General features: G+C 39.5%; 1 protein-coding gene across 10 annotated transcripts in view; it reads right to left on the reverse strand.

Moving 5' to 3' along the window:
- Window positions 1-7,798: 7,798 nt before the first annotated feature.
- The window catches only part of SUGCT (succinyl-CoA:glutarate-CoA transferase), a 748,045-nt gene continuing 728,444 nt past the window's right edge, over window positions 7,799-27,399 (reverse strand). For 8 of the 10 annotated variants that reach the window (XM_002803307.4, XM_015133677.3, XM_077996910.1 and 5 more), the window contains one exon: window positions 7,799-8,244. In XM_002803307.4, the coding sequence (XP_002803353.2) occupies window positions 8,081-8,244 (164 nt within the window). In that variant the 3' untranslated portion in view covers window positions 7,799-8,080. The remainder of the gene's footprint in view (window positions 8,245-27,399) is intronic. The other 2 variants (XR_013415382.1, XR_013415381.1) reach the window with 1 other exon arrangement.

The following is a 27,399-nucleotide window of genomic DNA, read 5'->3' on the forward strand; positions in this document are numbered from 1 at the left end:
GAAGCCATCATCCTCAGCAAACTAACACAGGAACAGAAAACCAAACACCACATGTTTGTGAGAGCTGAACAATAAGAACTCACTCATAAGTGAGAGCTGAACAATAAGAACACATGGACACAGGGAGGGGAACATCACACACCAGGGCCTATTAGGGGGTGAGGGGTGAGGGGAGGTAACTTAGAGGACAGGTTGCTAGGTGCAGCAAACCAACATGGCACGTGTATACCTATGTAACAAACCTGCACGTTCTGCACATGTATCCCTTTTGTTTTGTTTGTTTTATTTTTTTAGAAGAAATAAAGAAAAAAGACTAGCTCAGTGTCAAAGGGAGGAGAAATAAAGTGCATTTCTTGCAAGAAAGAGGCACATGCACATATAGGGAGGAACAGATGGTGACTATCCTTGAAGGCTATTACAGACACTATGCGTAATAAAATAAAAATATGACCAGTTTCTGTCTCATAGAACTTATAATCTGGTGGGTGAGAGGATGTCTATTCAGCAGATATTTGTGATGTATCTTCTATAGAGTAGGCGCCATGATAACAACTGGAGATGCAATAGTGACCATGATACCCACAATTATATTATAGTTTAATAGAAGAGAACCACCAGTAACCAGATAATGATAGCTCAGTGTGTGACAGCTATTTTGGTCAGATAAGCATAGGGGACTAAGACAGCAAAAAACATGCAGCGAGCACTTCTAATTGTGCCAATTAGAAAGAGCTTCATTCATAGCTTAATAAACAAACATGAAGATGTACTTCTTTCTTGCTTCTGCTCCAATATTTGAAAATGTTCCAACAAACCAAAACTAAAAGAAGTTATCTGTTCAATTCACTGCTGTGTCTTCTCATTTTGTGGGACTATATTTTTTTGTTTAATTTGCTCATAGAGTAGGTTTTTATATAAATGCATGTTTTCCTACTAATACAATTTTTAAAACTCCTACTGGAGTTACATATACAATTCTAGATTTTATTTGTCCAAGAATCTGAAATTTAATTGGAAATAGGTTTCACTCATGTTCTAACAGTTTTCAGAATTTTTGGTAAGCCATCATTTATAAGCTTATAAGAGATGCTCTCTCTCTCTTTCTCTCTCTTGCTTTCTCCTTATATATAGGGAGAGCATATATATGTGTGTATATATATATATATGCTCCAATATTTGAAAATGTTTTATAAGCTTATAAGAAATGTTCTTGTAAGCTTATGATATATATATATCATGTATTATATATGCAGAGAGATATAGAGACATATATATGGGAGCATGTGATATAGAGACATAAATATATATATGGGGAGAGTTCTTATTTTATATATATTAATCTTATTTTATATATATTAATCTTATTTTATATATATAAAGAGTTCTTATTTTACATGGATGCGTCTTGTAAATGTACTTCCACTTTGTTCAGGAAATTAAAGGTAATAACTCTGACAACTGTCAGAGTCCTCTGTCTCCCCCCATCTGGGCCTATTCTAGATCTGAGAGCTTTTTTTGGCCGAGCTAATAAACCTTCCCCCAGAAATGCACCCACACAGAGACCCACCAAGCTACTCATTTCACCTCATGTCACCCAGGTTGTATGAGAGGAGTTGCATAAAACATTGAGTTTGGATCGTTGTCACCTCTCCGTGGTTTGTCAGTGAGTTCAGCTAATGATTCACTTAGCAAGTCTTCAGCACCACCTCTGGCCTGCATGCTGGGCTTACATCCTTGCCCTGGAGTTTTCCCAGACTCCAGAAAGTAAAGCTAGAGAATGATACAAAACATTTGGGACTCAGCATATGGGAAACGTGGGCTTGGAGGTGGGAGCCCAAGTCACTGGCTACTTCGGCTCTGTCGTGTTTCTGAGAACGGGGGCTTCAGTCTTCTGTAGCCTCAGACCTCTCCCGTCGCACTTGTGGAGTTACTGCATTTCTGTCCTTCCCTGCGGCCGGTGTCAAAGCCATTGCAAGCATGTTCAGCTGTATGAAGAGGCAGTCCTAGATAGGAAAAGAGAGTTCATTTTTCTACCTCTAGAGATAGTGTTTCTTTAACTGGCCTCCCAAAATGGAAGCTATAATTTTCCTGACCCTTTCCAAGGAAAGAACACAACAGTGTTCATCAGGAGTACATTTCAAAGCTTCTATCAGGAACAGCTGGAAGTTTTTTGTAAAATCTAAAAACATAAATCCAGGACCGTCAGGGTGAATGTGTGTTACGCATGTTGCCACATCCCATACCAAGAGATGCTATGGAGATCCAAATTCTTGTGGGTTCACAAAGAGGTAAGAGGGGTGGAAAGAAAGGTATTTTCCTGTGGTACTTTGACATTAATTTCTTTTCTTTCAATATCCCAGTTGCGTCTTCTGAAGCTGAGTCTCCTGTTTTATGGTGAGCACTCATGCAAAGTTCTAGGCGAGAGGAAGGGGTGTGGGTGATGGGATGCGAAGCAGGAAAACACTGTTCCCCCAATCTATGTGGTCAGGAGCCAAAGAAACTAACTGGAGTTGAATGGACTGTCACATGGTTAGTCTGCAAAGAAAGAGAAAGGGAGGAGGCACAGGGAGGGATGTAGTGAAGTGTTTTCAGCCTGTTGGGAGAAGAAAGCAAAGGGAACATGAGAATGGAATCACCCTATTTAACAAGGTAGAGGTGAGGGCACCGTCCTTCTGGAGGCCATTGGACTAAAATGGCCAGGGACAAACTATTCATCACCACCTGAGGCTGAGTAAATTTTCCTTCGCTAAGAGTAAGAGGCAAAGTCCAAGACCCAGCCTGACGCTGGAGCGGAACAGTCCCCCATCACGCCATCATGCTCTCCCTGCTCCTGCCCTAATGGAACTTCCTCTGCAACCACGACAGCAAGACCCACACTGTTCGGCTCCAGCATCTGGGGTCGGAACACAGTGCCTGGGCCTGGAAGGAAGAGTCTAGACTCTGCTCTGCATTCTATTTTATTTACTTTAGGTTTTCTCCCTTAGAACTGGGTGCATGCGACATAGAGCCAGAGAGCCTGAAAACTCTGCCACAGCCCAGAGTAGCATTTGGAGCACCCTTTCATTTCTTTCCCTGCATTTCAAGGGACAAGAAGTGGCAGCTAGTTATTAAAGAGCCACCCCACCCAGAGATTAATTCAAGACTGCTTGTGGGGGTGAAGTCATGGTGAGAATTACCACTAGTTATCTTCCTAATGGCTGAGAAAGGTCATTAGGAAGGTCGGACACAGGTTTTGGTATCCACGGTTGTATAACATGGATCTATAACTCTGTGCGTGTGTCAGTGTGTGGAGAGAGAAAGAGAGAGAGAGAGAGAGAAAGAGAGAGAGAAAGGATGAGGAGATGAAGAAAGGAGAGAAGAAAGAGGAAGAGGAGGGATTGGAAGATAAAAGGATGGGAGGAAAACGATTTTTACTCCAGAGAAGGAGAGAGAGGGGAAGAGGTTCAAAGGATGAAAAAAAAGACAAGTAAGAATGGGAGTAATCAGGACAAAGAGAGAAAGAGGCGAAAATGGAAGAGCGGGGAGGCAGCAATTGTTTATGTTGCAAAGGACTTTCTTTTCCTGTACTTTTAACCCTAAGGTCTTAATGAATGAGAAAAAAGAGCTGCTTCTCATGAAAACTCAAGGTGAGTAAATTCTGTTATCTGGGTAGTGTTCGAGCTCTTTCTAGTGCCTGCCCCTCCCTCTCAGCACCTACGTGTCAGGGTGAGTTCCTCCTGCCTGTGGCTTCCAGAGTCTTCCAAGGAAATGTGTCCTTGGATCTGCTGCTCCTGGGTGTGCTCTCTCTTTCCCTTTCCCCCAATCAAATTTGCCTATTCCAGTTCCCATTCCTCCAAATCTCTCTTTTTGTGCTTGTTTTCCTGAGTGTGTGGAATAAATGTATTAGTGCAAAGTATTTGCATTCATTTGCCTATAATACTTTAATCTCCTAAAGTGACACCGGAAGACGTATTTTTAACTGGGTGTTGGGGGAAACATATCAGGTGGAGTTGCTTCTGCTCCACTAATCCCACCACGGAAGCCTGTCCTACATATTGCCAATCTTGTTTAAAAGTTCAAGGCCATTTTGGGCACAGTGGCTCATGTCTGTAATCCCAGCACTTCGGGAGGCCGAGGTAGGCAGATCAATTGAGGTCAGGAGTTTGAGACCAGCCTGGCCAACATGGCAAAACTCCGTGTCTACTAAAAACACAAAAATAGCCAGGCAGTGGTGGTGCATGCCTGTTGTCCCAGCTACTTGGGAGGTTGAGAAATAAGAATTGCTTGAACCTGGGAGGCAGAGGTTGCAGTAAGCTGATATTGCACCACTGCACTCCAGTCTGGAAAACAGAACCCAGGCAACTGAGATGTTACAAAAACATTCAGGGCCATTCATGCTCAGAAAATGGCATGGTGTGTCTGTATGGAGAAACTATTTAAGCATCTTATGAAAGCAGTAATTCATGAAACATTTAACCCTAGTATTGCTATACTGGGATAGTAAGAAGAAATTCAATTATACCCTTATGCCTAAGAAAACTTTTAGACGGCAATATAAAAAACCTCTGTGATGGGTTTTTTATTTTCCCTAGCTGCTGTTTGAAATGGAAATATACACCTTTGAGGCATCTCTTCATCTTCCTTATCAAACACATGCACCAGTACTGGTACCACTAGATGAAGAAGGGAGAGGAGTGAGATTGACATCCTAACCTCCTAAAGATCACTCATACTATAATCAAGTCAAGCAACTGCTTCTTTCAGGCCCATTTATACCTCAAGAATTCCATCAATTAGAAGGCTCACTACATCAGGGAGTCTCCCATGAACAGAGGCAAATGCAAGGAGACTATCATAATCTTGGGGAACGAGTTTGAAAATGAATAGCCCAGGGTTAGGGTATGGAGGGCAAGAATGTGCATTTTTCCCACTCATCTCCTTTGCCAATTGAGAGCCAATGGTGAGCAGTTATGAGAAGAGGCTGAAGATCTGCACAGTCTGTCCAGCCTGGATCTGGCCTTCATTCTCAGATTCTTTAGTTCCATTATCTGGAGTATGAATCATATGCACGAATGCAGCATTTGTGGGACCTACAAGTTTCATATCTATAAAGCCTTTAAAATACAACATGCCAATCCCATAGCACAAAAGAGTCAGTGGTGAAATAGCAAACTCAGGTGAAATATGAGAAGGTGCAGCCTTCCCAAGGGCAGGAGTTGTGAAGTCTTCATACCAAAGCCCTGCCTTGTGGTGCTATCCAGCCTAATGTCCTGGTATGAACTAGCCTGTATAAAACCATCTTTGTTTTGAGATGGAGTCTCGCTCTGTCACCCAGGCTAGAGTGCAGTGGCGCTATCTCGGCTCACTGCAACCTCCGCCTCCCAGGTTCAAGTGATTCTTCTGCCTCAGATACCCAACTAGTTGGGATTACAGGCGCCCGCCACCACGCCCGGCTAATTTTTGTATTTTTAGTAGAGACGGGGTTTCACCATGTTGGCCAGGCTGGTCTCAAATTGCTGACTTCAAGTGATCCAGGTGCCTCAGCCTCCCAAAGTGCTGGGATTACACGCATGAGCCACTGTGCCCGGCCCCCTCTTTGTTTCCTTAAATCATGACTGTACTTCTAACCCCTAGGAGATGGATCAAACACATGCTCACACCAAGTAATTAGGTAGTCACACAAAGTTGATCAATGTTCATTTCTCTTCTGCTAGAGAAGCATTCAGCATATCAGACTGCTGCCTGGAAAATATCATGCTTGATTAATCAGAAAATCATGGCAGTAAAAAGTTTCAGGAAAAAAAAAAACACACACACACACACACAAGAAAAAGCAGCTCATTTGCTTATGGACACACTTCCAATTCTGTAACGAGTAGCCCATGGAGTTTCAGAAAATTTTCTAAGCCAACCTTAGACCCAAACCTGCCAGAAGGCAGGCCTTGACACAAACTGAACTTGAGCATATGGTATATTAGTAGTGTGCTCTGTTTCAGGAATGTGTAAGATAATAGGCCCCGATAATTAAAACAGCACATTTGTTTATAAGCATAACTTGATCTGGGGCATATTGTTAGAAATTTTAGCAAGCATGATGTTTCTTTCAGGACTAATTATTCATCTGAACTTGAAATACGTTCCATATTATTTATTTCACTAAATCAGTAGAGCACAGTGAATGCTTTCTGTTGGTTGACCAGTAGGTTCAAAGTTCTGGCTCATTTTGACTTGTGTAGGTGGAGTCCTAGATACTTACATACATGATTTCACTAGCAATGGTCTTTTTGTTTTAATTGTGACTGTGTCATGTCTGAAGACTGCACTCTACATGGATTTGAAAATTTTAGGGGAATTTTGAAAATTTTAGAGGAATTTTCTGTCCCCTATACATGATCAATATCATCCTACATATGTTTGCCCAGATATTTAGGATCTGCTCAGTAACTGAGTAAATTAACATTTCAAGATATCTACCCAGATCAGCAGAAGAAATGGTTGGGCCTGTATTTCAAGATATGTGGTTTTGCCAATTCTCTGCCATCTAATCTTTTACCATTTTTCATATTAAATGTACAAGCATAAAGAAATGTTTCAATACCTGGCCTGAAGTAAATGTCTCTGACTATGCATTTGTGAATCAGCCAAGTGGGGAAAAGTACTGCATAAGGCATCCAATTACCCTTGTATGATGTGATTCTAACCAGTAGAATAACAGCAGGAGTTCTTCAGAATAAGATGTCCACAAAAAGCAAAGCAGAGAAGACAATAACTGTTTCAAAAATTAGTAAACATTCTTTGGAAAAGTGTCATGAGACCTTGTGAGAAGACAAGCTTCCTATTTGTTTGGAATCCTTCATTCTAGAAACATCTTAGGCCTTACAGCATAGATTAATGACTCAAATCATTTTAATAAAGAAGAAGAGGAAAAGAAAATGAGTTTTAAGTCACAGTTTGAAGGATGAACATCTGTAATTTAGCTTTCAATTACCATTTGGTATATAATAACATTACTTTAAAATAGATGTGCCTAACAGCCAGGAGTTGAGGTCATCTCAGAATAGTGATCGTGGGCTCATCTGATTCCCCAGACTACACCTGGGCCTAGCAGTCTTGAGCGACAATTTATCCTGCAACATACATCCTAGTCATTTCTCACCTACTGGACACAGGTGTTTTTTATACTTTATAATCATTGAAATACTCAATGCTAAGGCATGATCTAGTCTTCAACAGCGGATGCTCAGATTACAAAGCAATGTCTTCCTGTCATTCTTTTATTTGTCATTATGTATAAATTATTTAATACCTGGATAGTCATTTAAGAATCTGTTTAATTCATTTAAAAACCCTGTTGCATTTTCACTTGGCTCAAAATAAGGTACCAAGTGCAGAACCACTTCTCACCTACCTGTGCAGACAGATACCTACATCTCTAAATGCATTGGGGAAAATCGAGTTTCTGCCACATAGCATCAAATCACCAGAGAAATACAACATAAAGTAAATATTTACCCCCGCAGGGGAGAACGGAGCTCAGTTTTATAATGGACATCAGCAAAGTCCATGGTTTAAATTACAGACTAACAAAGGGTTCAAGAGCTCAGAATTAAGTTATTCTGTTTAAAATCAATCACAGAGACTGTCATTCTGCTTATTGCTTTGACTCCCTAACGCAAAGTTAAATGCAGATTTTATGTACAAGTAGAAAGTATCAAAAGATCTGTTCTTTTTCAGGCCTGTATGGACTGGGCGGGGGTGAGGGCATGGCGGGTAAGGAGCAAATGTTTAGGACATTAATGTAATTAGAATGAGGAGTGCATTTTTCCAGGAAAAAATTTAAATCTTTATTTTTACAAATCCCACAAATCCATAATTAAATCATCATCTGAAAAAAAATAGTAGGGAACAAAACGTGGGGTACATTTAAAAGGCACTAGATTCATTAATACCAGAGCCATTCTGGAGACGCCATGCCGGAAATCGGGAGTTGCTCTAAATCTTCTTTTTAGTGGTATCAGAACAGGGGAGAAGGGTCCAAGCAAAGTGTTGCCTTTGCCAGGGTATTCGGATTGAGGTTATGAGGAAGAACCCTTTTCCTTTGTCAGTGGGTTTCATGTTGGGCCACCACTCCAGTGCTGAGCAGCTCCCCGATTGCCCCGTCATCGTATCTCAGGACCTCCTTCAGGATGTGCATCGTGTGCTGCCCGAGCAGGGGAGGCGGCCTGGCCTCTGACATCTTGAACTTACTGTATCTCACAGCTGGGCCTGCCAAAGGAGAAGGAAAGCAGGAAGCCTGTTAATGACTAACCCGAGGAAATTAATTACCTAAGCAGCCTGGGGTGTTTTCCATGAATGCCAAAAATATCAATGAGTACCAGTTACACCCTTGCAGACGCACCATCGTTTTGGAAATAAACGTGTTTTCACTTGTGGCTTTTCTTGACTCAGGTTCATCCAAATGTGCAGTGTTCATCTGACTCGCTCATCGCCATGCAGTGGGGCTGCATGGATGAAGCTAACATGTGCCGGGCCTCTTTTGGAAGCTGGTGTTCCCGTCATGAAGACTCAGAGGTAAGGCACTCAACTGAGTGAACTCTGGGTAGGAAAGAACAGTGACCACAGAAACATAGTGTCTCTCTGAAGCTGGAAATTTGATCCCAGGTGAAAGCATCCCAGAAGTTGACTACTCAATGTCTACTGTATGGGTCCATGGTTTAGTTCAACTGACTGCAGATCACTGAAACCTCAGCTAGACCCTGGTTCAAGGCTTTTGGTGGTAGAAGAGGTTGTATGTGCAGGCTTCACTGTCAGAGAGACTTAGGCTTTGCTCTCAGCTCTTATGCTCTCTAGCAGAGCCATCTTGGATGAATGACTGAAATTCACACGGTAAACTGTTTACCATACAGACTTGAGGTCAGGATTTAATTGAGATAATAGACAGAAAGCACTACGTAAGCATTCCCTCACCCATGCTAATGCACAAAACTTGTTGGTTACTATGATTACAAAAGCTGCTACAACATCTCTCTTGAAGCTTATAGTGTGAGGAGAAAAGGGGTGCTGGGCACTAAGTTCCTCTAAAAAGAGTTGAGCAATGCTTTTAAGAACTGTTGGAAATAGATTTTACTATCTCCATTCTTCCCATGAGGACACAAAAGTCCCTAAAACCTAAAGTTTTGCTCAAGGCCACATAGCTAATCGTAGGGCCTGGATGAAAATCTGTGTCCACTGAAACTGTCTTACATTAAAGGCCATGAACTTTCCATAACATCAGCGGCCACTTCTGACTTCTCACTCTTCCATGGAGAAACTGGACACTGGGGAACATGTTGTTGAAACTAATTTTACCTTTGTTATCACATTCAGTAAGTGGTATTTATGTTGGCTGTCCTTTATGTCTCATTTGATTAGGCTTCAGGAGAACAAATGAGATGGTAGTCACAAGAAGACTTGATAAAACAGGATATTCCTATCTCAATTTTTTTTTTCTGGCTTTCTCTTGATTTGAGGAGCCCATAGAAAGAACAAATAAAACCAAAGCATGAGTGAGTAAAAGAATGTCCATCAGTAAGGCAGCAAATGAGCTTTGAGCTCTTTGGAGAATTCCATTAATAAAAGTACCTTTGCACATGCCACTGTTGATAGAGATGGAGGACTTGGGTTTCCTAACACCGTCAAGCTGTGCCTTTGTGTAACACATCCGATCCACTACAGAGGGACAACTTTCAACTGATGCCTAAAGTTTTTCCTTCTCTGAAGCTTAGTGACATTCGTTGTTTTCTTCTCACATTTTCTTTTCAATGCCTCAGTGCATGACTACCTTTTCAAGGGTTTGTCCCTTTTCAGTAAGAGAGAAATCAACTATAGCACACACTTGGAGGCAGGGTCCACAGCTCTCCCAAGAATGCCAATAATGTGATGGTTTAGGGATCTGACCCTTACTCATTGCTCTCTCCAACTCTGTTCCACTTTGATAGTAATTAAAAACAGTTTTAATCTAAAACCCGTCTATCAAAAGAAGAACTCCACTGAGGCAATATATGCCTCCTGAAGTCAATGTCATGTGACTTTACCCCACTTGAATTTCCTGAAGCAAGACTCCAGAATGGAAAATAGTCATTTGAATATACCAAGAATCTGGGTTGGAATACAGCTCCTGCAGCTACTGCTGCAGTAGTAGTAGCAAGTCAGTCAGTAGCAGTAACAGTGATCATAGTCCAGCTACCATTTCTTTTCTTTTCTTTTTCTTTTTCTTTTTTTTTTTTTTGAGATGGAGTTTCGCTCTCGTTGCCCAGGCTGGAGTGCAATGGCATGATCTTGGCTCACCGCAACCTCCACCTTCCAGGTTCAGGCAATTCTCCTGCCTCAGCCTACCCAGTAGCTGGGATTACAGGCATGTGCCACCCACCCAGCTAATTTTGTATTTTTAGTAGAGTTGGAGGTTTCTCCATGTTGATCAGGCTGGCCCAGCTACCATTTCTTAAGAACTTGTGATGTGTCAACCATTGCACCAAAGGCTTTATGTATTAATACATTATTGCATACAGTTCTCACAACAGTCCTGTCTGGTAGGTAGACTGTCAGTCATCTTTATTTCCAGATCAGGACATTAAAGGGAATGGAGGTTTAAATGTTAAAGTTAGAATTAAGGTTAGGAAATTAAAATAACTTGCCCAAATTCACACAGCTAGAAAATGATAGAGTTAGATTCCAATTTCATGTCTGTTGGGTTCAATAACTTGGATTAAAAAATAATAATAATTTATTGAGGTAAAACTTACATAACATAAAATTAACCATTTTAAAGTGAACAAGCAGCTTCTCCTCATTCCTCCCAAATCCAGGCAACCATTAATCTACTTTCTGTCCCTATGGATTTATCTATTCTGGCTCACTCCTTATAAGTAGGATCATATATAATTTGTGACTTTTTGTGTCTGGCTTCTTTCACTTAGCATAATATTTTTGAGATTCATCCATATTATGCATATCAGTACTAAAAACCTAGACTTTTAACCTCCACACAGTGATCAAATGAGGGAATTCTTCAGGTCCAGCCAAACTAAAGGGCAGTTCAACTTGTGTTACTCCCACTGTATGCCATAGTTTTCTGGTAGCTTCCAGATCTACAGTGAAGAGTATGCTACCAGTTTAGAACGAAGAGTATTTAACCTTTTACATCAAACATCTTCAAGAATTTAGGTTGGTAAAATGGTATTACTTGGCAACTTTTTCACACTTGCTAGGATAAACACATAGACTACAACAGGACAAAGTGATGTCAAGATCTCAGAGAAAGCTAAATTCCCATGAGTCATTTGAAATCTGTTCTTGCAACCCTGTGCAATAATAATAATAGCAGAGACATCCCTCTCTGAATAAGGTTTGCATGAAGAAAACAAAGGGCTCACAAAACACATTTGTTTCAAAAAGTAGAAAATATTTGACATAATTATTTATATCTAAGGTTCAAAGAAAATGACTGATCTGATCTTTCATCTAAAAAGTTATGAGCAAGGTAAGTCACATGCTCTTAAATTTTTTGGCAAACTAATATCTATGTTTTCATCTGTTTTTAAATACGTACAAGCTGTGTGAACTTCAGAACTCTTAAGGTCTCAGAGCCTCAGTCTACACATTTCCAAAACAAAGTCAGCAATACCTACTGAAGGTTGGTTTGGGCACTGAGTAATATTATATAGATATCATTCAATATCAGTAATAGTCTAAGAAATGTATGTAAAAATAACAAGGTAAATTTTTGCTTATAAAATTAGCAAATAATGTGGGAATTTTTGTTTGATTTTAAGAGGTTGGTGGCTGATAGGAGTGTAAATTGGTGCAATCCTTCTGGAGGAAAAATTTGTCAACTAAATATCAAGACTTTTAAGTGTCTGCATACTTGGATGGAGAAATCCCATTTAAAAAATTTTTTCCTATTGACATAATTAGGAATGTTCACAATTTTCATAGGCAAAGATCCATATAGATTTTTTAATCTGCTACTCTTAAGAGCTCTCGACTTCCTACATGGCATTGTAACCTACAGCCCATAAAAATTCTTTGCATGGGATCCCTAACTTTGGTTTAACTTGAATTTTCTGTCTGCTCATTGCTTCCAAAGGTTACCTCTGTTAGGACTAGGTGTTCAGCTTCTCATTATTTCATGTACTGCCCTGCAGACCTATCTTCAACCTCTCTTTTCCAGATAAAAATGTTAAATAGTTATAATGTGGAAAAATATTAGAAAGATTTATCCAAAAGTTGGGCACTGGTTAAATAAATTATAGGGAAATTGTACAGTAATTTCAAGTTATAATTTAACTTTTGTCTTTGAGTACATATATTGCCTTCACACTCTCTTGAAACCCCACTGAAATAAAAGTATAAAAATTAAACAAAAAAACTTCATCTGAATGAAAAGAATGGAAGGGAGCATCACTAATGAATGGGATATTTCCAATGAATTTACAGGCCACATGGATGAGATCATGTTGATGGATAAAAGAGATAGAGGAAGCTGAAGCCTAAAATATTCTAGAAGGAGAATAAGAGCAAGTGGATACCAGTTGATCTGTTTTGCCTCCCAAGAGCCTTTGATCTTAAAGTCAGTGATTATGAGAGACACAGAACAGGGACTAGAAATAGGACTAAGAAGAAGGATTGAATGTCTCAATAGAGAACAAGTAGTCCAGTTTGGATCTGCAATAACATTTAAACAAGCTTTGTAAAAGTAGAGTACAAGCAGCTAGCATTTAGCCAGCATCAACCTCTTCTTTTAAAAAGAAGCTCAAGAAACCTATAAAGGGAAAGTTAAAAATTTTTAATATGGATTTTTGTGCCCCCATGCAAAGCCCTCCATACTTGTACATTTGAGGGGCCCATAGCCTGTCTATGGCTCTGAATCCATGTCGTAAAGACTGTCAGTGAAATGACCTTGACCCACACTTCCAAGCATTCTCATTTGGAGTAGATCCAGTAAAAGTGGAAAACATCCTCAACAACAGAGAAAAATCAATGCCAGACATCCAGATCTTTTTTCTATAAAAGATTGATCAACCAGAGATCACTAGAAATATTAGAACCAAATAAAAGATTTTAAAAGTGGAAACAATGAAGATAACTCAGAACAGAGCAAGAACAGAATGCTATGCAAAGAAAAAAAAATACACACAATTGAAACAATACTTAGCACTTAGATTTTCCAATATTATTGTCAAAATTAGGAATTTAGAAAATAAAGTGAAAGATGCTCCCAAGGATATAGGGACAAAAATACAGCTTGTCTAAAAAATGTGAGAAAGAAGCTAAGAGTTCTCATAAAACAGACAAGAACCCCAGGAAAAAAGAGGCAAAAAGAGTAGAAGAGGATAAATTTTTCTTTTTTTTCCGAGGAGAAATTTTTCAATAAAGAATATGAGGAATAGAGAAGAGAGCATTTTTGCAGATTAAAAGAGTCAACTGAGAATACGACAGTATAGATGAAGAAAAGATTTACCTCTTTACATCATGTAAAATTTCAGAATATCAGCGTTAAAAATATCTGAGAAACTTTCTGGAAGTGGAGGAGGGGGGAACAATTCAAGATCTAAACAGTGGGACGGGAGGGTGGAAACTAGTTTTTTTTTTTTTTTAAGAATAAAATTAGACTGCACCAAACTCCTCGCTAGTGTCTACTAAAAACTACAAGTAGAGCTTGTTTTCAACTTTTTGTTTTTTTTGAAGACACAGAGTCTCGTGCTGTCTGCCAGGCTGGAGCGCAACGGCACTATCATAGCTCACTGCGGCCTCGAGCTCCTGGGCTCACGGGATCTTCCCACTTTAGCTTCAGATGTAGGTAGGACTTCAGGAGGGTACCACCACAGCAGGCTAATTAAAAAAAAATTCAGAGATAGGGACTGGCTATGCTGCTCAGGCTGGTCTCAAACTCCTGGCCTCATCCTCCTCCCTCAGCCTCCCAAGTAGCTAAGATACAGGAACATCCATGTCCACCTTTCAACTTTCTTAAGGGAAATATTATTAAACCTAGAATGGTTAGAATGGTATGGCCAGTCAAATGATTAATCAAATATGAAGATATTTGCAAACTCTCAAAGAGTAAGTAAGTGCACTGAAATAAATTTCTTGAGTATGATTCCAGTAAAATATAGAAGCCAATGGAAAAGAAAGAAAGAAAGAAAGAAAGAAAGAAAGAAAGAAGAAAGAAAGAAAGAAAGAAAGAAAGAAAGAAAGAAAGAAAGAAAGAAAGAAGGAAAGAAAGAAAGAAAGAAAATTTTGATACTCAATGAGGACCTACCAAGGAGCATAAGGAAAGAATGTCCCAGGATGACAGCTCAGACCAGAAGAGCCAATAAAAGCAGAGATGGAGAAGGAGGACAGAGGCCTTCAAAAGGGATATCTAAGAAGGCAAAAAAGAGCCTTAATTGTATAACTGCTAAAACTGAAAAGTTGGAAAAATATAATAATGAGAAAAAGTTACATCATGCAAGAAAAAATAATAGATACTCTACAAAAAAATGTGCATGGAAAAATCAAGATCCAAATATGAAGCAAATCCAAAATATGGCAAGATTTTAAGTAACTGATGGAATATATGCAAAGAAAATTCATTTGAGCTTAATGCCAAGAACATTCATTTAAGTAGCACATATAACCTTGTGCATTCTCTTCAGCAGCTCTTAGCATTAAATTGTCCATTTAGATGCCTGTATCCCCTATGGGGGCAGGAACAATGTCAATTGTGTTTGCTAATGGGCCTTCAATGCTTTTGATGGTCCCTAAAAAATGGAAAATATCAATGGCAAGCATTCCTTCTTAGATATTCACTATGACTGTGGACTATGCCTTTTTGTTTCGTTATTTCATTGCACTTTTCGATTTATATTAGGTAGAGACTATTATATCTCTCATTTTACAGATCAGAAAACTGAGGCTCTTTGAAGGGTTAATTAATTTGTCTAAGGTTATCCAGCTAAGTGATAGAACCAGTATAAGAGCTTATATCGGGCTGGTGGTGGCTCACGCCTGAAATCCCAGCACTTTGGGAGGCCAAGGAAGGCGGATTGCCTGAGCTCAGGAGTTCGAGACCAGCCTGGGCAACACGGTGAAACCCCGTCTCTACTAAAATACAAAAAATTAGCCGGGTGTGGCAGAGTGCACTGGTAGTTCCAGCTACTCGGGAGGCTGAGGCAGGAGAATTTCTTGAGCCTGGGAGGCGGAGGTTGCAGTGAGCCAAGATTGCACCACTGCACTCCAGTCTGGGTGACAGAGCGAGACTCTGTCTCAAAAACAAAAATAACTTCTATCTGTTAGACATCATGGCTCATGCTCTGTCAATCAATACAGATTTTTTGAACAAATAATTGCTAACAATAAAAGAAAGTTTAATAAACACTGTGATATTACTACACATAGTAATACATATCATATTAATTAATGTATGCATCTACTAATTTATTCTACATATAATTTTGGAGTATCTATTCTGGTGCCAAGATCTGGGCTGTATTATCTAGATATATATTAGCAAACAAAACACACCTGGACCCTACTCTTCTGGAATTTACTTTCTGATGGGGGAGGCAGACTATGAACAAACAAAAGCAAATACATTGCTAAAATCTGCTAAAAATTATAAAATTATTAAAAACCAAGTTGAAAATGGAACAATATTGCAACCACAGTGGGGAGGGGCTGAAGTGGGAGAAAGAGTATTTCTAAATGGGATGTGCAGAGGCGGCCAAGCTGATTAGGTGATCCTTAGGCTGAGTCGGAAGCTGAGCTATTAATACGAACAGTGGAGGAAAGAAGATTCCAGAAAGCATAAAAAAGTCTGATGTTCAAGGGACTGAAAAAAAAAAATGATCCACTGTGGCTAGCATGTAATTTAACAGAAGAGAGGTACTAGATGAACTTGCAGGGAGTGGCAGGGGATGGTATGCACAGGGTAGAGACTACAGCAGTGACAGTGGATCTTATTCTAGGTTCAGTGGGAAGCTGCTGGAGCTTTAAGCAAAGCAGTGGCAGGACTTACAATAAGGAATACTTTTGTGCTAGGCAGAGAATGTCATGAGTTTGGAGGCTGTTGTAGGTAGATGATGGCAGCCTCAACTGGAAAGGTACATTAGAGTTTGAGAAAAGTGGATGTGTTTGAGAGGTATCCTGGTGATAGAATGAAAGGACACACTGATTAATACATGGGCCAATGTAGTTCAGGAGAAAAAGAAAAGGATCAAAGAAGAATCCTGAGTTTCTGGGTTCACTTACCAGATAGGGAAGATTGAATGGATTGCATGGACAAGTTTGGCACAAGCCAAGGATTATTTTTTTGGACATGCCAAGTTTGAGATGCCTATGAGATATCCAAGGAGAGATGTCATTGGGTCTTTAGCTATGCAAGTCTGAAATTAAAGGAAGAGTTTTGGCCAGCATATATAAAATTAGAAGTTATTTAGCATCTAAATGTCCTCATTCCAAAATGACATATTTCCACAGCAATTGTATTTATTCCAACATCTCTGATGCTGAGGTTTTAAAAACAAGTTGTTTATGCACCCTTTTCTCTACTGTTTAAGGTCTTTGCTAAAACCTGTTGCATCAAAAATATTTTATGTCCACAGGAGGCAAATAAAATAAATAAGTGATTAACCTCTAAAGCTCATAATTTTGGAGATAAGTGCATTTCTTTAAAAGAAAGTCCATATTCTTGTCCTTCAACAGACAAATCTCTACGGACTTCAGGGTATAAATTAAGGTACTTTTACTTTTACTTTAACCATGCTTACAGGTTATGCCTACCTCTAAGCAAGCGTTGTGTGTGAACTGCCTGTGGTCCTCTAAGGGATGGTTCTAGAGGGATCTAAGACAATGACAAAGGCTTTTTGCTTCAACTGCTTCATATGCCCATACCTGTGAGGCTGAACTGATCAACTTCATAGAAGCCAGAATTACCGAGCTGGCAGTAGACAAAATGCAGAGGTAGGTGTGGAAGGATCCTGTCACAGTTTCTAAATTATATGTGATAACATCTAAAACTACTATTTAATGAATGCTTACTGCATACCTCACCTGACGTGAGGTGCTATGTGTTTGTTATCTAATTTGATCCTTACAACATTAAACATTTTTTTTCATTTACAAATGCATTTTATGCCTAAATCACAAAGGAGGAACATGGAGCTCAGAGGGGTTAAGAAATATGTACAAGAGCACACGACAGATGCAAATACAGATCTGTTGACTTCATAGCTGTTGTTTTTGAGAAGTGATTCAGCAAGGTGGTTAAGACTGTGGGTTCTAGAGCTGGAGTGTCTAGGTTCACATCCTGGCTCTGCCATGTACTGACTCCATCTCCTTGGGAAATTTACTTACTGAACCTGTACCTCAGTATCTTTACACATAAAATGGGCATGACACTGATATAAAGTTTCATATCAAGCTGTGAGAATGAAAAACTTTGATTCTTATGAATCCCTGAGAACAGAACCAGGCACAGTAAATACTCAATATATGTTATCCTTTCTTCTCTGCTACAGTGATGACCTTAGCAAATTAGAGCTTTGATCACTTACTCTCATAGAGCTTTGATCACCTGCTAATTTCAGACCTAGACTTCCCAGAACATTAGCAAGTTAGCTGCATTTTAGATTTGTGAGAGAAGACTAAAAATAAAAGTTTTAACTTGTAGAAATCTTTAACAGTCAGGGACAAGGTTTTTTAAAGTGAAGGGAAAAGGGAGGAAGGAATCAACCATTTCTCAAGCACGTGTTACATAAAAAGCACTTTTCAAAGATTTATTTTGCTTATTCCTCATTACAACCCTTTGGAACAGGTATGCTTCCCCTTCCTACAGAGAATAAAAAAGAGGCACAGGAGGTTGGATGATTACCCAAGCCACACTTTTGTAAGTACATACTTAGTGTCTCTAACAGCATGAGGACGTATACCAGAAATTCATTTTACACCCTTTTACCTTTTAACTAGTTAAGTGTAAGGAACTATGAAAACATGGGACTTCTTTCACTCATTTAACAAGCACTTACTACAGACACTATTATATGTGCTTCACTCATTTATTTTGCTCAGTCCTTATGATAACCCCAGAAGGCACTATTATCATCCCCACTTTACAAATGGGGGAGACTGAGAGACAGAAGGGAAGTCACTTGCTCAGCGTCACAGAGCTGGTGAGGAGCAGGGCTATGATTTACACTCAGATATTCCTGTGCCAGAATCCCAGCTCTTTGCCACTGGACCACACTGCTTTCTGGTGAAAGAAAGAGAGCAAAGGAAGGAGAGAATGATCTCAGCTTGAAACTGAACTCAGGGGTCTGGAAGTAGAACATGCCAAGAGCCACTTGAGGCCTCATCTTCTGACCAGTATGTCCTCTCCATCTTTCTAGATCAGAGTCCACCAGATTCTTTGTGCAATAAATACTTGTTATTACTTCATGTTTTCAAATGAATTTGTCATATGCCACCTATCCCCTTGCAGGAAGTCCTGGACTCACAGCACTGTCGATACATGCCAATTTCCCATGCCTCTGAATCAGGGGATGCTCTGCAATGCCTCCCTCTCCACCCGTCCTGAAAGGAATGAAGCCTTCACTGTGCCCTCTGTGGAAAGTTACCTGAGTCAAAGCACAAGGAGGGCCTAGTGCCTGGTGCCCCCTGAGAACCCCTCAGGCTAGCTCTGTGGTGTTTTCCATCTGTGGTTTGAGGCCCCTCCGTAACACGGCCCCAGTTGTTTTGTCTCACCTCCTTTTAGAAACCACCCATGATTATTTTAGGGTGAAAGGGAAATCTACCCAATCTATGCAAACACCCCAAGCTACTCTAACGATACACAGGTTCAAGCTACATTTCTATAAGCCAAACCAACTTAATAATGTAAACAGTTGCAGGAAACAGAGGTAGCCAAAAACATGTGGGAAACCATAATGAATATTCAAGTAATGGGAACATAATATCACATCATCATGAGGGAAGAGACCTAAACAGTCCCTTTTTCCAGAACTCCATGCACCTTCCATCCTAATGATGCATTTCTACAGCAATGAAACAAACTATTGCTCAACCTCACAGCTAACTGGCAACTGATCAGCACTAAGGGTTAAATTAATTAACATAGCTGGCCAATCTGATCACACTGGAAATAAGAATGAATAAAATTTAATAAATGGAAAAATACCCTAAATGTGTGGATTTTTTTAATTTGATTTTTTTTTTCTTAATTTCTGACGTGGGTATCATCAACTTCTTAAAGTATCAAGAATACTTAAAAGTGAACATCTGTTTTATAATATATGAAATGTTTGTTATAACAAACGTTTTTTCTTTGGACTTCTTTGGCTCATTGCTAAGATACATGCTGTAGATACCATTTAATCTTCAAGGCTTAGTAGTGTAGTAAGAAGCCAAACTTCATTTTGTTGAAAATAATGATAGCTCCAGTACTAAGTTATTGCACAATTTCCCCTCCAGTGCTTGAACTCATCATCATAACAATAACAATATTTTTATATGGCACCTCTCAGCCATAGCATCCAATGCACCAAATGGAGTCATACACTTAGAACACATTAAACCCATTAGATGTGAGATAAAAACCGAAAAAGCTATTTAACTAGCATGGAATGGTGGGATAAGGCCATAGAGAATAAATATGACTTTGGATATTTTTAACAGAAGAACTCAATCCGTGGCACTGCTTACGGGACCAGGCATCCCAGAAACTCAAGGCATCTTGTGGTATGTACCACCAACGTAGATAGGTCTCTAGACTCACTCAGAGTTCAAAAACGCCATAGATCACTACTGCTTGAATCAATTGTTGGCTCATTGTTTTTTAACTCAATAAGGAGGGCCTCAAGTGCCAGTATCTATAGGTTGTCTATTTTTAACCACATCAATGACCCTTTGATAGTCATCAGTGTTATCCACCAAATTTCCAGTTTCTGCTGACAACTGAAATCAGGCACTGAGGAAAAAGTCTCAATCATGGAGGTTTATTAAGCCAGCTTTAGGGTACATCCAGGAAAACCACGAGCCATAGACACATCTGTAGCTGTTTTCCCAAGAGCTTTCAGACTGTCCAGTATATATACATGTCCTTAAAGGGGAGAGAAAACATGTAGGAAGAGGGCCAGGTACAAGGTAAAGTGGATGGTTACATTCCTGTGAGACCTTAGTTAGTGCCAGGTAAATCTACATTTTACATGTAATAAGGTGAATGTTTGAAGAGAAAAAGAAGTAACGGAAGTATAAATTATGCAAGTGTCTCTGGGTAGGTGGAAATAATTGGTCTCCTCTTATCTTTGTTCTGCACCTGGAAAGATAAGCTTCCAATCTACACCATCACTGTGGAATCCAACAGACTTTAAATTTAGGAGCTAGACTTAGATTGCAGACCTAAAGTTATAATTGGCACACCCTTGCTTCTGGGAGGCCAGCAAAAGATTTACCCATGATTGATCTGTGGGAGCAGTCCTTCATAGATGCTCAAGGCCTTTCACCTTGTAGGAATCTGGCTGATGTATAATGCCAGTAACAGCTTCATTTGGAAAAGGGCATTGCATGACTCAGCCTCCAGTCTTAACTTTCCCTTTTGCAAAGAAGTTTGGGGGTCCTGAGATTTTTTTACTTTCCTTTACACTAGTTTCCAGGAATATGACAGTATTACACACCCTGGTCCCTTTGGGGTTGGGTAAAACTGTGTGAGCCCAGTGAATTGTGAATGAAAGAATTGTGGTTATCAGCTTAAGGAGATTTTGGGGTGAGACGATGGGGTTTTCTAAATATACAATCATGTCATCTGCAAACGGATAATTTGACTTCCTCTTTTCCTAATTGAATACCCTTTATTTCTTTATCCTGCCTGATTGCCCTGGCCAGAACTTCCAACACTATGTTGAATAGGAGTGGTGAGAGAGGGCATCCCTGTCTTGTGCCAGTTTTCAAAGGGAATGCTTCCAGTTTTTGCCCATTCAGTATGATATTGGCTGTGGGTTTGTCATAAATAGCTCTTATTATTTTCAGATACGTCTCATCAATATCTAATTTATTGAGAGTTTTTAGCATGAAGGCCTGTATTTTATTGAGGATATTTGCATCAATGTTCATCAGGGATATTGGTCTGAAATTCTCTTTTTCTGTTGTGTCTCTGCCAGGCTTTGGTATCAGGATGATGCTGGCCTCATAAAATAAGGTCGGGAGGATTCCCTCTTTTTCTATTGAATGGAATAGTTTCAGAAGGAATGGTACCAGCTCCTCCTTGAAACTCTGGTAGAATTCGGCTGTGAATCCGTCTGGTCCTGGACTTTTTTTGGTTGGTAGGCTATTAATTACTGCCTCAATTTCAGAGCTGGTTATTGGTCTATTCAGGGATTCAACTTCTTCCTGGTTTAGTCTTAGGAGGGTGTATGTGTCCAGGAATTTATCCATTTCTTGTAGGTTTTCTAGTTTATTTGCGTAGAGGTGTTTATAGTATTCTCTGATGGTAGTTTGCATTTCTGTGGGATTGGTGGTGATATCTCCTTTATCATTTTTTATTGTGTCTATTTGATTCTTCTCTCTTTTCTTCTTTATTAGTCTTGCTAGTGGTCTATCAATTTTGTTGATTTTTTTCAAAAAACCAACTCCTGGATTCATTGATTTTTTTGAAGGGTTTTTTGTGTCTCTATCTCCTTCAGTTCTGCTCTGATCTTAGTTGCCTTCTGCTAGCTTTGAATGTGTTTGCTCTTGCTTCTCTAATTCTTTTAATTGTGATGTTAGGGTGTCAATTTTAGATCTTTCCTGCTTTCTCTTGTGGACATTTAGTGCCATAAATTTCCCTCTACACATTGCTTTAAATGTGTCCCAGAGATTCTGGTATGTTGTGTCTTTGCCCTCATTGGTTTCAAAGAACATCTTTATTTCTGCCTTCATTTCGTTATGAACGCAGTAGTCATTCAGGGGCAGGTTGTTCAGTTTCCGTAAGGTTGAGCGGTTTTGAGTGAGTTTCTTAATCCTGAGTTTGATTGCACTGTGGTCTGAGAGACAATTTGTTATAATTTCTGTTCTTTTATATTTGCTGAGGAGTGCTTTACTTCCAACTATGTGGTCAATTTTGGAATAAGTGCGATGTGGTGCTGAGAAGAATGTATGTTCTGTTGATTTGGGGTGGAGAGTTCTGTAGATGTCTATTAGGTCTGCTTGGTACAGAGCTGAGTTCAATTCCTGGATATCCTTGTCAAAGTTCTGTCTCGTTGATCTGTCTAATGTTGATAGTGGGGTGTTAAAGTCTCCCATTATTATTGTATGGGAGTCTAAGTCTCTTTGTAGATCTCCAAGGACTTGCTTTATGAAACTGGGTGCTCCTGTATTGGGTGCATATATATTCAGGATAGTTAGCTCTTCTTGTTGAATTGATCCCTTTACCATAATGTAATGGCCTTCTTTGTCTCTTTTGATCTTTGTTGGTTTAAAGTCTGTTTTATCAGAGACTAGGATGGCAACTCTTGCCTTTTTTTGTTTTCCATTTGCCTGGTAGATCTTCCTCCATCCCTTTATTTTGAGCCTATGTGTGTCTCTGCACGTGAAATGGGTCTCCTGAATACAGCACACTGATGGGTCTCGACTCGTTATTCAATTTGCCAGTCTGTGTCTTTTAATTGGGGCATTTAGCCCATTTACATTTAAGGTTAATATTGTTATGTGTGAATTTGATCCTGTCATTATGATGTTAGCTGGTTATTTTGCTCATTAGTTGATGCAGTTTCTTCCTAGCATCAGTGAACTTTACAATTTGGCATGTTTTTGCAGTTGCTGGTACCGGTTGTTCCTTTCCATGCTTCGTGCTTCCTTCAGGAGCTCTTGTAGGGCAGGCCTAGTGGTGACAAAATCTCTCAGCATTTGCTTGTCTGTAAAGGATTTTATTTCTCCTTTACTTATGAAACTTAGTTTGGCTGGATATGAAATTCTGGGTTGAAAATACTTTTCTTTAAGAATGTTTAATATTGGCCCCTACTCTCTTCTGGCTTATAGAGTTTCTGCTGAGAGATCTGCTGTTAGTCTGATGGGCTTCCCTTTGTGGGTACCCTGACATTTCTCTCTGGCTGCCCTTAACATTTTTTCCATCATTTCAACTTTGGTGAATCTGACAGTTATGGGTCTTGGAGTTGCTCTTCTTGAGGAGTATCTTTGTGGAGTTCTCTGTATTTCCTGAATTTGAATGTTGGCCTGCCTTGCTAGGTTGGGGAAGTTCTCCTGGATAATATCCTGCAGAGTGTTTTACAACTCGGTTCCATTCTCCCAGTCACTTTCAGGTACACCAATCAGATGTAGATTTGGTCTTTTCACATTGTCCCATATTTCTTGGAGGCTTTGTTTACTTAAGCTGATAAGCAACTTCAGCAAAGTCTCAGGATACAAAATCAATGTGCAAAAATCACAAGCATTCTTATACACCAATAAAAGACAAACAGAGAGCCAAATCATGAATGAATTCCCATTCATAACTGCTTCAAAGAGAATAAAATACCTAGGAATCCAACTTACAAGGGATGTGAAGGACCTCTTCAAGGAGAACTACAAACCATTGCTCAGCAAAATAAAAGAGGACACAAACAAATGGAAGAACATACCATGCTCATGGATAGGAAGAATCAATATCATGAAATGGCCATACTGCCCAAGGAAACTTATAGATTCAATGCCATCCCCATGAAGCTACCAATGACTTTCTTCACAGAATTGGAAAAAACTACTTCAAAGTTCATATGGAACCAAAAAAGAGACTGTATTGCCAAGACAATCTTAAACCAAAAGAACAAAGCTGGAGGCATCATGCTACCAGACTTCAAACTATACTATAAGGCTACAGTAACCAAAACAGCATGATACTGGTACCAAAACAGAGATATAGACCAATGGAACAGAACAGAGCCCTCAGAAATAATACCATACATCTACAGCCATCTGATCTTTGACAAACCTGACAAAAACAAGAAATGGGGAAAGGATTCCCTATTTAATAAACGGTGCTGGAAAAATTGGCTAGCCATATGTAGAAAGCTGAAACTGGATCCCTTCCTTACACCTTATACAAAAATTAATTTAAGATGGATTAAAGACTTAAATGTTAGACCTAAAACATAATAACCCTAGAAGAAAACCTAGGAAATACCATTCAGGACATAGGCATGGGCAAGGACTTCATGTCTAAAATACCAAAAGCAATGGCAACGAAAGTCAAAATGGACAAATGAGATCTAATTAAACTAAAGAGCTTCTTCACAGCAAAAGAAACTACCATCAGAGTGAACAGGTAACCTACAGAATGGGAGAAAATTTTTGCAATCGACTCATCTGACAAAGGGCTCATATCCAGAATCTACAAAGAACTCAAACAAATTTACAAGAAAAAAACAACCCCATCAAAAAGTGGGCGAAGGATATGAACAGACATTTCTCAAAAGAAGACATTTATGTAGCCAACAGATATATGAAAAAATGCTCATCATCAGAGAAATACAGATTAAAACCACAATGAGATACCATCTCACACCAGTTAGAATGGCGATCATTAAAAAGTCAGGAAACAACAGGTGCTGGAGAGGTTGTGGAGAAATAGGAACACTTTCACACTGTTGGTGGGACTGTAAACTAGTTCAACTATTGTGGAAGACAGTGGTGATTCCTCAAGGATCTAGAACTAGAAATACCATTTGACCCAGTCATCCCATTACTGGGTATATATTCAAAGGATTATAAATCATGCTGCTATAAAGACACATGCACATTTATGTCTATTGCAGCACTATTCACAATAGCAAAGACTTGGAACCAACCCAAATGTGCATCAATGACAGACTGGATTAAGAAAATGTGGCACATATACACCATGGAATACCATGCAGCCATAGAAAAGGATGAGTTCATGTCCTTTGTCGGGACATGGATGAAGCTGAAAACCATCATTCTCAGCAAAGTATCGCAAGAACAGAAAACCAAACACTGCATGTTCTCACTCATAGGTGGGAAATGAACAATGAGAACACCTGGACACAGGAAGGGGAACATCACACACCCAGGCCTGTTGTGGGTGGGGAGGGGGGAGGGGGGAGGGATAGCATTAGGAGATATGCCTAATGTAAATGACGAGTTAATGGGTGCAGCACACCAACATGGCACATGTATGCATATGTAACAAACCTGCACGTTGTGCACATGTACCCTACAACTTAAAATTAAAAAAAAAAAAAAAGTGGGCCAGATGCGGTGGCTCATGTCTGTCATCCTAGCACTTTGGGAGGCTGAGGTGGGCAGATCATGAGTTCGGGAGTTTGAGACAAGCCTGGCCAATGTAGTTAAACCCTTCTCTACCAAAAAACCAAAAATTAGCCAGGCATGGTGATGCACGCCTATAATGCTAGCTACTCAGGAGGCTGAGGCAGGAGAATCGCTTGAACCCGGAAGGTGGAGGTTGGAGTGAGCTGAGATCACACCACTGCACTCCAACATGGGTGACAAAGTGAGACTCCTTCTTAAAAAAACAACACAAAGCAAACAAACAAACAAAAACAAACAAAGAAAAGAAATGTATATGTCATCTCCAGGACAGAACCCTCAATTGCTGATTTAAGACACTGTCATTCTCCCTGTCTCTGGCAGTGTGTGAGAATGGTGACTGCTTCACCAGCCTGGGTACCTGTCAGCCCATGATGGACAGGTAATGTGAGCAAGAAATACATTTGTGTTGTTTTAAGACACTGTTATTTGGGAATTGTTTGTTACCTTACCACAAATTAGCCTATTAAGATTGATCACATGCCTCAGTTTCAGTGTAGAGACCCACTTGCCTGGACTAGAGGAGAAACTCATTAATCTAGTTCCTCAGCACTCCTTTAAAAAGCATTCACTCCAGACGTTCCAAATACTTTGAAATGGCTCATTATGCGTGTAGCCAATTTTGGCCAGTGGAATGATGATACTATTATTTATTGAGTACTTACATGTGTTAAGCACTTGGTGGTATGCTTTCTATATATTACCTTCTTTGATACACTAAATGAATTTAAAAGGTAGGATCATTATGATACCTAGGATCATTTTCTCAATGAAGAAAGTGGGGTTAAGTAACTGTATCAAAATTACACAGCTTGTCAACTGAAGAATTTCATTAGAACTTAGGCTGGTTAAATACAAAGTGCGTGCTCGTTAACACTGGGATGTACTTCCTCCCTGCATAATATGGAAGAAAATCTGCTCTCATATCAGTGGCTGGATAAATACAATTCTTTAGCAGATGGTGTTATAAAGCAGTACTGTGTTATAAATACTTATATATTTCATGATTGCTAATCCATTAAGGCATTTATCTTTCATTTGAAAAAGTAACAGGGCAACCTGTATTTGATTTATCTATCTTGTTCCAACCCACTGAAATGTCATAGTAGATTATCCATTTCCTACTGGAAAAATATATGGCCCATAAGGAAATACTATTCATATTCATTAGTAAACATGCTGTCTCCCCTCAAAGTGTGCTACCCAAACCTTCCTCTGAGGTCTCTGAAAAATGTGGGACTGGAAGAAGCTCTCGCCTGAATGTTTTTTTTTTTTTTTTCCCCAACACTACTGTTTGCTTCTTATTATTTTAGACACTCGTGAACACTCAAAAGGGTGAAGAAACACCTTGCCGACAATGTGCTCTTTGCCAAAATAATCAATTGTTCCACTTCTTTGCCTTCTAGAATTCAAATATTCAATACAAGCTCTTTGGGCGCATTCCCAAGACTTTGGTTAGATTTCACCATGGAAAACAAAATTGGTTCAGCTGAAGTCTATAGCCAGAACATTTTAAGCTTCATAGTCCTTCAAAGTAGTGACCTTCTCCTCACCTCCTCTGCCTCTGTGCTCCATTAAGGAAAATACCGGAAGTTTCCAGTCAGAGAAGCCAGATCACATTTTGATTCAATTTTAAAAGGAGGAACTAAATAGAGCTAGAGTAGGTGGTTATTTATGGCTCTTACCCCAAATGAGCTTTGAAAAGTTTTTCTGTAAACCTGATGATACTAGTCTTTTGTAATTAAATAATTTTTTTCTGAATGTCTTAGTCACTATAGTAAAAGAATTAGTCTTATATCAACCATCTTCTATTCTTTCCCCAGAGTCCTTAAGATCACACAAATCACGGTTATATTTCAAGCAAAGAGAGAATCAAGAAAATTAGGACCCCAAAACTGCTGCTAACAAAAAGGGAATGTGTTAATTATTTGTCAAAGAATTGATCTTAGTTTTCCCCTTTCACCTTGCCTGTGCAGTCCAGATGGAAATGTTTTAGGAGAAAGTCCTTTCTCTCTCTATGCCCCTATTTGAGTTTTGGCATGACCATCCTCTTAATAACAGCACTCTAATCCCTGGCCTTACTTACACCTTGCT

Source organism: Macaca mulatta, chromosome 3 (genome assembly GCF_049350105.2).
Source record: "Macaca mulatta isolate MMU2019108-1 chromosome 3, T2T-MMU8v2.0, whole genome shotgun sequence".
NCBI lineage: Eukaryota > Metazoa > Chordata > Mammalia > Primates > Cercopithecidae > Macaca > Macaca mulatta.